The sequence below is a fragment of the Garra rufa genome, chromosome 24 (assembly GCF_049309525.1).
Source record: "Garra rufa chromosome 24, GarRuf1.0, whole genome shotgun sequence".
NCBI classification, from domain to species: Eukaryota; Metazoa; Chordata; class Actinopteri; order Cypriniformes; family Cyprinidae; genus Garra; species Garra rufa.
This window is the reverse complement of record NC_133384.1, coordinates 19,211-35,297: the sequence shown is the minus strand read 5'-3', so window position 1 is coordinate 35,297 and position 16,087 is coordinate 19,211. Positions and strand designations below refer to the sequence as shown.

General features: G+C 34.4%; 1 protein-coding gene across 2 annotated transcripts in view; it reads right to left on the bottom strand.

Annotated features, from left to right (window-relative positions):
* Positions 1–1,487: 1,487 nt before the first annotated feature.
* The window catches only part of LOC141300710 (type II inositol 1,4,5-trisphosphate 5-phosphatase-like), a 31,829-nt gene continuing 17,229 nt past the window's right edge, over positions 1,488–16,087 (bottom strand). For both annotated transcript variants that reach the window (XM_073831010.1, XM_073831011.1), the window contains 12 exons: positions 14,912–15,099; positions 13,428–13,539; positions 13,244–13,353; positions 10,562–10,697; positions 10,371–10,481; positions 10,006–10,171; positions 7,141–7,376; positions 5,638–5,748; positions 5,125–5,209; positions 2,437–2,564; positions 2,249–2,360; positions 1,488–1,886 (listed from right to left, as the gene is read on the bottom strand). In XM_073831010.1, the coding sequence (XP_073687111.1) occupies positions 1,747–1,886; positions 2,249–2,360; positions 2,437–2,564; positions 5,125–5,209; positions 5,638–5,748; positions 7,141–7,376; positions 10,006–10,171; positions 10,371–10,481; positions 10,562–10,697; positions 13,244–13,353; positions 13,428–13,539; positions 14,912–15,099 (1,635 nt within the window). In that variant the 3' untranslated portion in view covers positions 1,488–1,746. The remainder of the gene's footprint in view (positions 1,887–2,248; positions 2,361–2,436; positions 2,565–5,124; positions 5,210–5,637; positions 5,749–7,140; positions 7,377–10,005; positions 10,172–10,370; positions 10,482–10,561; positions 10,698–13,243; positions 13,354–13,427; positions 13,540–14,911; positions 15,100–16,087) is intronic.

Genomic DNA, 16,087 nt, shown 5'->3' with positions numbered 1-16,087 from the left:
AGGTACCGTCGGCATTAGTTAACTACATTAGTTACCATAAACTAACAATGAAAAATTCTAAAGCATTTATTTTTAGGTTAATTCCAACATGAACTAATTTATTATTAAAATCAAAAGTTGTTTTGTTAATATATATGCTGACCTGAGCTAACATGAACTAACAATGAGCAATTGTATTTCTACAAACTAACATTAAGAAAGATTAAAACGTCCTGTAACAAATGTATTGCTCATTGATAATTAATGTTAGTTAATGCATTAACTACTGTTGACTAATGGGACTTTACTGTAAGGTGTTGGCATATTTATTCCAGTAGTGACTCATAACTACAGGCGGGTACGAAAGTCTTGAGATGATGCTTCTAGCATTTTCTTTTACATATTTATTTACTTATTTGTGACCCTGGACCACAAAACCAGTCTTGAGTAGCATATTTGTAGCAATAGCCAATAATACATTGTATTGGTTAAAATGATCATTTTTCATTTATGCCAAAAATCATTAAGCTATTAAGTAAAGGTCATGTTCCGTGAAAACATTTAGTACATTTCCTCCCGTAAATATATCAAAACTTAATTTTTGATTAATAATATGCATTGCTAAAAACTTCATTTGGACAACTTTTCATAGTATTTTGATTTTTTTGCACCCTCAGATTCCAGATTTGTATCTCAGGCAAATATTGTCCTATCCTAACAAACTATACATCAATGGAAAGCAATTTATTCAGCTCATGATGTATTCATCTCAATTAAAAAAAGACCCTTATGACTGGTTTTGTGTTCCAGGGTTTCACTGTTGTGATATTTGTAAATTATTATTTTAATTCCTTTTATGTACAGCAGTTTGAATTACCATTGTGTATGAAATGTGCTCTAGAAGTTAACTTGCCTTGCCTCAATATTGGAATAATGACTAAACAATAATTATTTTGAAATACTTGTAATGGTTAGCACTACATAATTTTCTTACAAGTTTGATCACAGCACATAATCATTGCAATTAGTGTTCATCATCTGTTCGATTACACAGTTACTGATTTTAACATTTATATCATATGTACATCGACTTGACATACAGTATTCACCACTAAATACTAAAATTACTAAATATATTGTAGTAGCCTAAACTTTTGTACAGCGCTTTGCAACGATTCGTATTGTGAAAAGCGCTATACAAATAAACTTGAATTGAATTGAATTGAATGGTTTTAAGAAATAAACCATTAGCTCCACACTGTTTTACCAACAAATATAAATTTCTCTTTGTATAATATTCTCCTACATTTTTTTTTTATCTCATCCCACACTAAATAGAATATTAAAATAATGACTTTATTTAGGTTGGTGTAAAAAAATTTTTTTGGGAAAGAACATTAAATTAAATAGACAAATATATATGGCTTATGCATCTAAATAATAAATTTTGCATCAAATAATATGAACAATTATTTATAATAAACAAAAGGAAAAGACAAACGCTGAGATTGTTGTAATTGTTGAGATTTAATATAAAAGAACAGCTGTTTTTTTATTTACAAACATCAAAATACAAATATATTTAATTAAATAACCATTATTTTTCAAATAAAAACTCCCATTTGCTTGTAATAAAACAAATTAGCTTCAATACCTGTTTAAAATGCTTTGAATTAAATGCCAGCTACAAAGTCTATCGACATAATTCTGCTGATACCTGGAAAAAACTAGGCGTGTGAAATAATAAAGGCAACATTATGCAGTACATTATTCAGGTAATTTATGGTGAATGTCTCTGTCAGAGGGCATCTGGACCAAGAAATGCTGGAAAAACTCCTTCACCTTTTTTTTCTCTGTGAGATCTTGCTTTGTGGACGACCTGAGCAAAAGGCCAGCAAAGATCGGGGCTGTAAACAAAAGACAAACGAGTCAGTCAAATTGTCCCGGAAGCCTGGAAAACAGCTTTCCGTGACCGCAACTGACCTGGAAAGTCAAAACAGATGCCATAACTTTGCGCTTTCTTTATTTTCTTAACCAAGATCATGACCAGACTTCTTAATTATGCAACTAAATCTCTTTTTAACATGAAATCAACATTTAAGCTGTAGCGTAGGATGATGCTCAATTCTTTGCCATTTTGTTCATCTTCATTAAGTACTAAATGCGTCTTGTGTAGAGGTTCTGCTTTTCATTGAAACTGGCCTGTGCTCTCGAAAACTGCAGACAAAAATACACAAAAACAAGTAGTGAAAGTGCATCGTCAACCTACCTAAAATATTGACATCCAGCCGATTGTGAGCGGAGTGCTTCAACAACTCTTGAAGAAAGGCCGTCAAATAGTTAAAAACGTTTTTATGGCACTGAGGTAGCATAGAAATGATCTGTGGACAGAAAGGAAAATGATTGCTTTATTTCCGAATACACACAAATGGATGCTACACTGCAGAAGACACACACCTGTCTACACTGGCTGCTGTCTGAGCAGCAGTCTAAGCACTGCAGGTAGAAGGAGAAGGGAATCACGGGTTCAGGAAGGGCATCGAGGAACAGGAGCAGAGCTTCGGCCACAGAGTGGTTACTGCCGGCTAATAGTGCTTCAGGTCAAGGGCACTCAACATTCAAGTAGACTAGAGACACGTGGATCTACAAAGGGGTTGCACTATGAATGAAGCTTCACTGATTGAAAACACTGATCATATTAAAAAGCATTATTAATAATTTAGCACCAATAATATTTAAGCAGCATTTAAGCATTTTAGAATGATTTCCGAAGGATCATGTGACACTAAAGACTGGAGTGATGAAGCTGAAAATTCCCCTTTGGTCACAGGAATAAATTACATTTTATAATATATTCAAACAGAACGCACTTGTGTAAAATTGTAAAAATATTTCACAACATTAGTGTTGGTTAATGCAACTTGCAATAAAAACATTAAGACAAAAAAAATGACATGACCCAAAACGTTTAAATGGTATTGGACTAGTAAATGCAATGAAAAATTATTTTACCAAATCTTTCTGTCTATTTAGGCAGTTCAGCGCACTAGATTTTGAAACTGCACAATATTACTGTATTTTGGATTAAATAAATGCAAACTTTGTGAAGTTAAAAGATACGCACACACAAAAAAGACCCAAACCTGTAATTAAAAATAATTGTATTAAATATTTCAGTCTTGGCGAGCATAAGAGACCTCTCAAAAATCTTAATTATCCCAAACTTCTGCTCGCCAGTGTATACTTTCCATGTAAATTATTTACTTTATTTCATTACTGGCAATACTTTGTATGCAATGCAATCTGAATGTTTGCATTATCTATGTTATCTATGTTAAAAAAGAGGAAATAACAGAAAAAAAAATGGTAAAAACAAACAAACTAATTGTAAAAACACCCTAAAATCATATGCAAATAACATACATTAGTAAAACTAAGGTGATAACAAAAACTGATTTTAATGTTTACTACTGCATTTGTATTTTAGTTTTGAATATTTTTTGATAGTGACTTTATTTTTATTTAATATTAAATTAACAAAATGATGGCAACTCTTCTAGTCTTATAAATTATTGTTATATTCTTGGTTTTTATTTTTATTCTGGTCTTGCAATGTGAAGAAGAGAACATGGCAACTCATAGAATATGCCATGAATTATTCCATTAGTCTACACTTGAAATATCCTTTTTTTTCTGCTCAAAACCTCACGCACTAAGCCTTTCCCCTGGTCTATTTTTGCAGTGGCAAAATAAAGGAAAGTATTTTAACTTCTGGAATTATGCAGAAATGAAGGAAGCTTCTAGTTACAGGGTTCATACAGATACTGTAAAATGAAATTCTAGAACTTTCAAGAATTTTTCAAGCACTACATTTTTGATTTTCAAGAATTCAATCAGAGATATCACTTATCAAACAATATATTCTCTTTCAAAAAAAAAAAAAAAAACGATGAATAGATAAATAAAGATACACTAATAAAACAAAATGGCTAGAATTAATTGAAGCACATGCAAAGTATTACTACTAAAGTATTACAAAATATACTACACTTTCAGTATAATAAAACCATGATTTATTAATATGTATTTGTGTATACCTTTTATTCTTTCTTTGCTTTGTTTTTATAACTGTAATGCCTTAATTGTTAGATGTTTTTTTTTAATTTTTTAAGAATAAAATCTGAAAAAAAAAAAAAAAGATATGCGAAACTGCTCCAAAATCCTGGAAACAAATGATTTGCCATACGCACACCGAAGTCAGAAATCAATCAAATAATACGTGAAGCCGAGCCAAAGTTCCGATCTAAAGCAAATGATTTGCAAATCTTCTCCGAAGTCCTGATCTGAATAATGATTAGCGAACCATCATTTCAGATCAGGACTCAGAGCGCAGATCGTGAATCATTTGACTTAGATCGGAACTTTACGTTTCGCAAATTATTTGATTTAGACTGGGACTTCAAATTGTGTATCGTCAATCATTTGTTTTGAATCATTCAATTCGCAAAATGATTCATGAACCCATTATGATCCAAATCAAATGATTTGTTTGGAACTCTTTTCGTAGGTGAAACAGAACAAAACAGTAATTAGTTTGTCTAAAATGTAAGTAACTTAATAACTACTTGACTAACTGTTTATTGAACTAAAATCAATGTAACATTTGCAATCGTGAGAATATTTAGCAAAAAGCTCCCGTGGTATATTACTGAATCTATATCATGTTTTAAATAAACTACACATTCAGAATTTTTACCTCAGTGTGTTACTTCAGAGTCCTAACTTCCTTGACTATTACACCGGAATGGGAGTGTAGTTCCTAATCTTATCGGCCTAGAAAATCGCAGCTTTACATTTTCCGCCGGTCTTAGTACACGATATAACTACAGAAGAGTCAAGTTTTAAGTAGGACAAATATGGAAACTCGTTGGTCATTTTTGAACATGATGCTACTGGTCTAATAGGATTCAATGATCTATGCTAAGCTATGTTAAAAGTGATATCGCAGAACAGGAGAACGGCTGAATGGATTTCAAAACGGTAAAACTCAACTTATTAACTCGGGGGGAGTTGCAAACTCTGGATGCACACTGAGTCAGTTCACATCACAGACATGAATCATACAGTCATCGTGTGAAAGGATACGGAGAGTGTCTAAGTTGCCAGTGTCCAAACAATCCCGAATCTCCTCAAATTCACTGCGCAGGCCGGGCTGCTGAAAGAGGTCTTCCTGTAATACAGACATTGTCAACTATTTAATCATGGCTGCTTTCGCAGTTCTTGGATGAACTCCAGGCATTGTGCTTCAAAGTTTCATTTGCAATCAGTTGATGAATCACGCATGCAGTTGTGTAGTAGATTTAGTCAGCCATCTCTGAACAACAAAGAATGATTTGGGGAAGCTTTAATTTCTTGTTTTGGGTTACTGAAACAACTTCTAAGGCAACGGGTAATGAATTTCCTCTACAGATTCCTGCTTTAGTGCTGGTGTTGCTATGGAGCGAGTTCAATGGCTCCACCATCAAAAAGATAAACTGCTTTTAGCAGTGCAAAATTACAAAAGCACAGTTTAAATGTTTTAAGACCAGGAAAGAGAAACGTTTAAGCAAGCTCAAAAGACAATAATATGTGAGAAAAGGGCAATCCTGATGTCCTGACCTGTTTTTTTGCACAACGGAAGAGATGGTCCACCATCATCCATATTTCCTTGGGGATTTCTTGAGGTTTATCAGTCTCTGGGTCACTCACTTGGCTATTCGACTTCATACTCTGATGTAACAAATGAAAGTATGAGGCAGGTTAATCATTTCCAGATGATTACAGGTTTTATGATAGAGAATATTTATTAAATGCAAGTATCCTTTACTGAGAACACAACCTATAATGCACGACAGCAACTGCCAGGAAAAACCTATTCATTCACCAGGAGTCGTGAGAAATGTTGCTTTATGTACTCAACCGTTCAACAGTTTAGGGTTTACTTTTATTCATTAAAGATGAATAAAATTGATCAAAAAGGAACAGTAAAGATTTCCATTTCAAATCAATGCTGATCTTTTTGAACTTTCTATTTATCAAAGAATTCTGGAAAAAAAAATGCATCACTGTTTTCAAAAAAATAATTTTACTTGAGCAGAAAATCAGCATATTAGAATGATTTCTGAAGGATTGTGTGACACTGAAGACTGGAGTAATGATGCTGAAAATTCAGCTTTGATCACAGGAATAAATCACATTTTAAAATATATTCAAATAGAAAACAATTATTTTCAATTGTAAAAATATTTCACAATTATTAGTATTCTTACTGTATTTTTGATCAAATAAATGCAACCTTGGTGAGCAGAAGAGACTTATGACATAAAAAAAAAAAATCTTGATATCAATAAAAATCTAATAAAATTATTTGTAAAATATTTTGGTCTCATGTCAAATGTGACCCTGGACCACAAAACCACTCAATACAACATCTGAAAGCTAAATAAACATGCTTCCCATTGATGTATGTTTTGTTAGGATATGACAATATTTGGCCAAGATACAACTATTTGAAAATGTGGAATCTGAGGGTGCAAAAAAAAACAAAAAATCTAAATACTGAGAAAATTGCCTTTAAAGTTGTCCAAATAAAGTTCTAAGCAAAGCATATTACTAATCAAAAATTACGTTTTGATATATTTACAGTAGAAATTTGAAAAATATCTTTATGGAATATGATCTTTACTTAATAACCTAATGATTTGTGGCATAAAAGAAAAATCGATCATTTTGACCCATACAATGTATTTTTGGCTATTGCTACAAATATACCCGTGCTACTTAAGACTGGTTTTGTGGTCCATGGTCACATATTTGCTTAATGAAATAGCAACATGCTAGTGTCAAAACATATTGAAATCAAAGAAGATGAAGTACTCCAAGGCACTCGTGAAGTAAAAAGCCTTTAATTCAATGGGCTAAATCTTTTAAAAAGTTATAAGAGTATCTCATATTGAAATCCATCATAAAATAAGTCGGATGCGCTTCATGTGGACTCATTAGGATGCTACCTCAGAAAGAAGCCGTCTATTTAGGCAGGGCTACAGCTATACAGCTGTATGCATGGTTCAAAAATATAACTGTCTTGTAAAAATCACAAAGTTTCTAATGGCAGGATCTCACCAGCTCTCTTATGGTCTCCAGGGGCATGTCCTGGATGGGTTCTCTCAGCAGGCACAAGGTACTGAGAGACGAGCCGAAGCAGCTGGGCAGGTAGTTGCCTGTTATGGAGATGAAGTAATCTTTGCCCCTCTCCAGATGCAGAACCAGGATGTCTTCCAGCTGCTGCTGGCCTGAGTTCAGCTCTGTGGCTGTATTGCGGTTCACAAACACCTCCAGGTCGATGTCCACACTGGCACCTATGCAAAAACCACAATGACATCAGTCACGCTAATGTCATGGTTTGAGATCACTGACCTGTACCAATAACAACTGATCACTGTTATGAATAAAAAAAAAAAACATTCAAAAGGGGAGTTGGAATTAACACTGGTGTAACAATGTATGCCGAATATCAGCACACTTGTAAATGTGCTACTGATATTTTACAACAGTTCAATGAACAATAAATATTAAGTGTGTTTAAAACACAATATTGTCCTGTTTTTGCACTATTTCACAGATGAAAACAGTTCCAAAAAATGCTACATTAGAATCAATGCATGTCCGCAGAGTGGTGTTTTGTTTTAACTGTTTAATTGATTAAATTCAATAATCTATTCATCAAGACAAATCACTTGCTTCGTTCCTGAATGAATCAGTTGTTTGAACGAACTGGCTAAATGAATGTCAATCCTGTTGCATTATTTAGGCAGTTATAGAAAATATAGTGTAAATGCCTTCATGCCACCTCTGAGCTGCATTAAATAGGCTGAGAAAATACGTCTAAAGATGATCTGCAAAAGATGGATGCAAAGATGGATTTTGTCAGTATTGATTTCAATTTTAGTTCTATGTAAAAAAAAAAAAAAAGTAGATTACGAAAAATTCTTATTCTTATCCTTATTTCAAGAAAAAATTTTTTTTTTTGAGAATAAAGTCGAAATTACAAGAAAGTAATACATAGCAATTACGAGATTAATGTTATAATATTTTGAGAGTATATTCTACTCTATTGCGCATGCAAATGGCCTGGATTTGGAGCACTGCAAAATATCTATTAAAAAGTCTCAGTTTTTTAAATCTGTCAGTTTTATAGAGAAATACAAACAATGTTTATTAACAATGTGTTTTTGGTGCTCTTTAATGTGCATGACTGATTGCTGTATTCGCCTCAGTTCAAGCGGCATGTGAATCAGGCATCTTTCCGATTACAGTAAAACATTTATTTCAATAAATTAGCACAACATTATTGCAATTACTGGGTGGCTGGCACGCAACAAATAACGAATGGAAGACATTAAATATTATTTCCGATCATTTACCGCATTATGCTGTGAATAAAACACTTGTGAATAGTCACTTAAATACTTTAGAAAAGACGACAATATAACTTATGTTAACGAATTAGAGTCCACTTCAACCTTTAGAATGCTTTATTGTTGTTTTTAATTACATACATGTGAGGAATGAAAGTTTGGATGCTATTAACGTTTTTGTGCAGCAGGTGGTGAAAACAGTGTAATTTATTGAAATGAATATCTCATTGTAATTGAAAAGACGATTGATTCACATGAAAACAGCGATCTGTCCCACCATTAAAGAGCGTGAAAAACACATTGCTTTGTTTGTATTTTGCTAAGAAACTGACAGATTTAGAAATCTGAGATTTTGTTTTTACAAAAAAGCACAAAGCTTATTGCTATTATTGGATGGCTGACACACTACAAATTAATCGAAGATTGTTTCCAAGCATACTGTTCCAGTGAGTATAACACATGATATGATTTCTGCTAATAATCCCACATATATTTAAAACAATTGCAGTGGCCTAATTCTCGAAACATTTCAACCTTCATCTCGAAACATTTCGACTTTATTTTTGAAACATTTAGATCTAATTCTTGAAACATTTAGATCTAATTCTCGAAAAATTCCAATCTCATTCTCAAAACATTTCGGCTTAATTCTTGAAACATTTAGATCTAATTCTTGAAACAATTTGACTTTTTTCTCGAAACATTTAGATCTAATTCTCGAAACAATTTGACTTTTTTCGACTTAATTCCCAAAACGTTTCGACCTTCATTCTCGAAACGTTTCGACCTTCATTCTCGAAACGTTTCGACTTCATTCTCGAAACATTCCCACTTAATTCTCGAAATGTTTCGACTTTATCCTGAAACATTTCAACCTTTATTGTTGAAACATTTCAATTTCCTTCTCGAAACATTTAGACTTCATTCTCGAAACATTTTGGCTTAATTCTCGAAACATTCCGACTGGAAACTGGAAACATTTTATTTCTTTAATCTGGTCATTTCGACTCAAAACATTTAGATTTTATTATTTAAATAGTTTTACTTTATTCTCTAAATTTTGACTTTAATCTTGTAATTTTAGATTTGAAAATTTTTTAACATGGCACTAAAAGGCAGTAAAAAGATGATGCATGCATCTAACATGGTTATAAGAAATTGCCCTTGGATTTTTTAAATAGTCATAATTTAAGTTTTAATTGTGAATGTTGACATTGGAGTTTGTTTGTATTTTTGTATTGATGACGAAGAATGGCTAAAAGTATGTCAAGTATGTTCTGAATGGCTGTGGTGTGATTCAAGCAGCATTTTGCTGTCAGTGAGGACTGAAAAAAGACAGTTGTTATTGCAACTTGTTGTGTCACACATTGTTAGGACACCCAGTTACGTGACACAACTGATGACATATTAACAAATAGTGACAGCTTCAACAAGAGGGCATGTAACAGATAGTGATTCTCAATAAAAACTTACAGCTGTCTGTTTTATAACTGTTAACTAGATTTCATCTACATCAAAAAAAAACAGCAACACTGTGGCGAATAGAAGTGTAGTCGTGCATTCCTCTCACCCTGAGCCAAGAAGCCTTTAGCTGGGTTTGCTGTTAACCAGGGCTTGCAGTAGGAGGGCTCGTCCAGCTTAGGAATGAACTCAAACTGACACGGTACCTGTCCATCATTATAAACAGTCACAGTCTTTGCCTGATGCTGCATGAACTTTACATCTTGAAAGTGGAACTACAGAAAGAAACCAAAGAAAATGTGAAGCAATCATTTTCCATTTAAATGAGCATTATATACGATTTGTTAATGTTTTTGAATGAAGTGATGACCTTTCAAAAAAAAAAAAAAAATCTTACTGTACCCAAACTTTTATATATCAGTGTAAACGTAAAATATATCAAAATCAATGAATGAACGATGGAAGTCTGCTAACCTCTCTTTGAGACAAAGACACTGAAGGAATACAATCATTCTCCAGTCTGTCAATGTGTCTCACAATGTCTTCGAAGGTTCGTTTGTAGGACTCCTCGTTCACAACCTTGATCTGTGCAGAATAAGATGTCAGTAAGAGGACAGAGAACAAGGACTGGCTGAATGGTGTCTGACCACGGCTGGTGTTCTCACCCCTATCTCTAGCAGAGAGCTGACGGGTTTGTGGTCACTGGTTTTCAGGGTCATGTGACTCTGGTAATGAAGCTGTTTAATGTTCTTTCCCCTCCACAGGATGCGGTCACACCATGCTGGAACTCGGCACTTCTCACTGCATAAACACAAACACACACAAAAACAAAACTGTTTAGATGCAGTGAACAGATCAGAAATAATACCATGTTGCAAACACTTGCCATTTCCTACTTGTACAAAATTAAATTTCATGTTTTATTTATTTATATTTTTATTTTCGTCAGTCCACTTTAGGGCTGAAAAATACTGTGGGGAAAAAAGACATTTCTCTATTTAGTTTGTATGTGGTATATAATGCAATATGCAAAAATACAGGACCTTTCATCAGATGACATCTGCATAAAACAGAGTTTTCATAAGCCACATTCCCACTGTTTTTTTTTTTTTTTTCGGAAAAAATATTTTTCAAATCTTTGGTGTTCCTTTGAGAAACTTTGCACTCCTTCCAGAAACTTTTGTGCTCTCTCGCAAAACCACTTGAGTTCAGACTTCCTGTTTGCTTCACAGCTTTTAAGTTAGAGGTTCATATAGCTCTGTACGTTCACAATGAAGTGGTTCATAGAGTTTTATTTTGGACTTGGATTCAAGTAGTGATGCTCCGATCCGAATCGGCCGATCATTTGCGCGTTTTGTCAGTAAAGACGGTTCTGTAATCAGCGGTAAATGCCATCAGGTGCGTGATTTCACGTTGAGCCGTATATACTACACACAGCCGTTGTTCACTGACGAGCTGCGCACATTCACACTGATAATGAACATGGATATGCGCAGCTCGTCGGTAAACAACGGCTGTGTGTAGTATATACGGCTCAACGTGAAATCACGCACCTGATGGCATTTACCGCTGATTACAAAACCGGCTTTACTGACAAAACGCGCAAGCATGATCGGCCGATTCGGATCGGAGCATCACTAGATTCAAGTATAAGAAATAGTCAGTTCTTATAGTTCAAGGCACGGTTTTGGGACATTTTTAAAAACTTATGTGGCTTAATATACTAAAACATTGATATTAGAGGCCCAATTCCGTATTAATTAATACTGTTATATTAACAATTTTAATATCAATAACCTTATTAAAGGAACACTCCACTTTTTTTGGAAATAGGCTCATTCTCCAACTCCCCCCGAGTTAATAAGTTGGGTTTTACTGTTTTGAAATCCATTCAGCCGTTCTCCTGTTCTGGCGATATCACTTTTAGCATAGCTTAGCATAGATCATTGAATCCTATTAGACCAATAGCATCGCGTTCAAAAATGACCAACGAGTTTCCATATTTGTCCTATTTAAAACTTGACTCTTCTGTAGTTATATCGTGTACTAAGACCGGTGGAAATGCAAAGCTTCAATTTTCTAGGCTGATAAGATTAGGAACTACACTTCCATTCCGGCGTAATAGTCAAGGAAGTTTGCTGCTGTAATAAGGCTGAAGCAGGAGCAGTAATACCACGCAGCACATGTGCAAATGCTAAACTAGCTGGGAACTCATTTCTGATAATACTCCGCCTGCTTCGGCCATATTACGCCAGCAAACTTCCTTGACTATTACGCCGGAATGGAAGTGTAGTTCCTAATCTTATCAGCCTAGAAACTCGCAGCTTTGCATTTCCACCGGTCTTAGTACACGATATAACTACAGAAGAGTCCAGTTTTAAATACAACAAATATGGAAACTCGTTGGTCATTTTTGAACGCGATGCTATTGGTCTAATAGGATTCAATGATCTATGCTAAGCTATGCTAAAAGTGATATCGACAGAACAGGAGAACGGCTGAATGGATTTCAAAATGGTAAAAATCAACTTATTAACTCTGGGGGAGTTGGAAAATGAGGCTATTTCCAAAAAAAGTGGAGTGTTCCTTTAATGACAAAGCAGATAGCCATGAATGCAATGCACTAATGCACAGACAAGCTTTTTCTCCCCCATAGAAAACCATTATTGAAAACACTTAAGGTAAGCAAATGGGTGAACACAGTAATACCAATTTTGGTACAGAGTTTATTAATAAAATATATTACGCACTTGAAAAGCAGATGAGCCCAGAATATAAACGGAATGCACAAAGTTTCACGTTTTCTCCCCCGCAGAAAAACATTATAAAATCTTAACGTGGCTTATTGGATTGCCACTTTGCTTGCGTGTACATAGTATATTTGTAATAAAATTTAAAATGTTGGCTTTTTTGTCTTCTTATATTAAGCCACATTAAGCATGTTTTTTTTTACCATTGCATAAATTCAATAGCCAAAATGTGCTTTTTACAGTTTTGTCTTACTTTTCAAAAAAAAAAAGAAAAAAAAAGTAGACATTATAGCATTTTAATTTGTCTTATTACCCAGGAAAAAACATAGGTCTCATCACCATGATTTGAGGTTTTTATCCATAGTACAAAAATTTATCATGTGCCCAATTTTAATACTCATACACAGTAACAGTTTCCTATCATCTTTTTGGAATGACTATTGAGGAAGATGTTGTTTGTGAACACTGCAGTATGTCTGCATATTATATCAAACTCAACAGACTGGCAATAAACCAACTGGGCACAAACTATGTTGCTGATAATCTCTTTTATAGAAAAAGTAGCAGAGAAAATAGTGTGAGACAGTGTTTTCTGACCTTGTATCCCATTGATCTGAGCCAGTGTCGTATTTGTAAGTTGGTTGGAAATCAATCTCTCCCTCTGTGAAGCCCACAAACACAACCTCCTCATCCATCTGGCGTTTCAGCTGAAACACACACACATCCACAGTCATTTATACTGCCATCTAACTCAACATTATCCAGCTGTGCTCTGTCTTACCTGGTCGTAATTATACAAGGTCTCAAAATCCTTTTTAGTTATCAAGTCCTTCACATCACCAACTTCAAGGTCACTTATTCGGTAGTTTAGATCTCCCAGCCATAACACAACACTGACATTAAAGACAGAACCATAATGATAAAAAATTCAAACAGTGAGAATTAGACTTTTGCCACTAGTTAAAAGGGTCACCGGTTGCAAAACTAACTTTTCCAAGTTGTTTGAACATTAATGTGTGTTGGTAGTTTGTGTACACAACCACCCTACAATGATACAAATCCACCCAGTGGTATTTTTTAATCTTTAAAAGTAATATCCCATTTTTAAAATCAGGTCATTCTCAGCTTCTTGTCGTTGTGATGAAACACAGTTGAGCATATTACTTTACACCCGCCCTCACCGAGCTGAAACAGAATACGATTGCCATTGTGTGACTCAAGTGCAGAGGAAGACTCTAACTGAGCGGTGAAGACTCTTAAGGTGTTCTGTTGTTGGATGGAATAATGAACATAGCAGTCGTCATTTACTCCCGACATCTGAGCCGCTGAAGACGCAGAGGACAACATTACTTTTGTTTTTAAAAGGTTACGTATGTTTCTATGTTTTTACATATGTTTCTATGTTTGTGTGAATCATTTGTGACCCTGGACCACAAAACCAGTCATAAGGTTAAATTTTACAAAACTGAGATGTATACATCATATGAAAGTTCAATAAATAGGCTTTCTATTGATGTATGGTTTGTTAGGATAGGACAATATTTGGCCGAGATACATCTATTTGAAAATCTGGAATCTGTGGGTGCAAAAAAAAATCTAAATACTGAGAAAATCACCTTTAAAGTTGTCCAAATTAAGTTCTTAGCCATGCATATTACTAATCAAAAATGACATTTTGATATATTTATAGTAGGTATTTTACAAAAAATCTTTTTGGAACATGATCTTTACTCAATTCCCTAATGATTTTTGGCATAAAAGAAAAATCAATAATTTTGACCCATACAATGTATTTTTGGCTATTGCTACAAATATACCCCAGCGACTTAAGACTGGTTTTGTGGTCTTGGGTCACATTTGTGATGCAGCTTCACCCACAGCAGACGTGAGTATAAGGGTTTTTTATGCATCTTTGCAAATGGCCTTTCTTAATAACGTGCTTGTTGGCAAGTTTTGCCGATTAACACGGCTAAATGCAGCTAAACGCGGCTACTAAAGTAAACATTACAGCTCGTAATCCCACAGCAGAGAGGGGCGGGGTGAGCAGAGCTCATTTGCATTTAAAGGGCCCATGCAATAAAATGACCTGATATTTTGCAGAGCTGATTTTGACAAGGTACAAGGCTGTTTTTTTACACTACTATTGAGAATTTTTAACCAAAGTATATTGTAGACTTTTCATTAAGACCCAAAAGAATCATATGAACTTGAAATGGGCATCCGATGACCCCTTTAAATTGTCAGGCTGTTGTGTTTAGCTCATACTTGTGTTTCATGATGGTGAGGGGGGGTAGTGTGGGGTCATCCTGTCTGAACTGAATCCTCCGGCAAATGTCCTTAAAGTCCTGATTGCGTCTTTCAAATTCTTCTGTGTGTGCGGCGAGGTGGGAGTTCACCACACAGACGTCCGAGTTGTGAAACTGGAAGCGGATTGCTACTGCACCTTTATTACCCTAAATAAGAAGGAAGGTTATTTGAATGCACCAAACACAGGGCTCTGTTTTTTAGAGCACTTGTGCTCCTAAATAAAAAAAGCAGAGAATGGTCAATTTTTTAGAGATGATAATATTAATATTATCACAATATGCCAAACGCAAGCATGAGACAACTGAGCTTATCAAGGTTACACTTTATTTTAGGTGAGGTTTTTAGTGTTCTTACACAAATACAGTTGAATCCAAAAGTTTACATACACCTTGCAAAATCTGCAAAATGTTAATTATTTTGTAAAAATAAGAGGGATTATACAAAATGCACAAGAGAAACCACAACAGAAAATAACAATTGAATTTATAAAAATGATCCCGTTCAAAAGTTTACATACATTTGATTCTTAATACTGTGTTGTTACCTGAATAATCCACAGCTGTGTTTTTGTTTAATGATAGTTGTTCATGAGTCTCTTGTTTGTCCTGAACTGTTAAACTGTCAGCTGTTTTTCTGTTCTTCAGAAAAATCTTTTATGTCCCACAAATTCTTTGGTGTTTCAGCATTTTTGTGTATTTGAACCCTTTCCAACAATGACTGCATGATTTTAAGATCCATCTTTTCACACTGAGGGACTCATATGAACTATTATAGAAGGTTCAAACACTCACTGATGCTTCAGAAGGAAAAATGATGCATTAAGAGCCGGGGGGTGTAAACTTTTGAACAGAATGAAAATGTGTACAATTTTCTTATTTTGCCTAAATATAAATTTACTTTAGTACTGACTTTTAGAAGCAACAGAAGATTGCTACATGTTTCACAGAAGACAAAATAAGTGAAATTTATTCTGATCTCCACATTCAAAAAGTGTTAATAGCCTGGCTCTTGATGCATTGTGTTTCTTTCTGGTGCATCAGTGAGCATTTACACCTACTGTAATAGTTGAATATGAGTCCTTCAGTGTGAAAAGATGGACCTTAAAAGTTATTGTTGAAAAGGATTCAAATACAC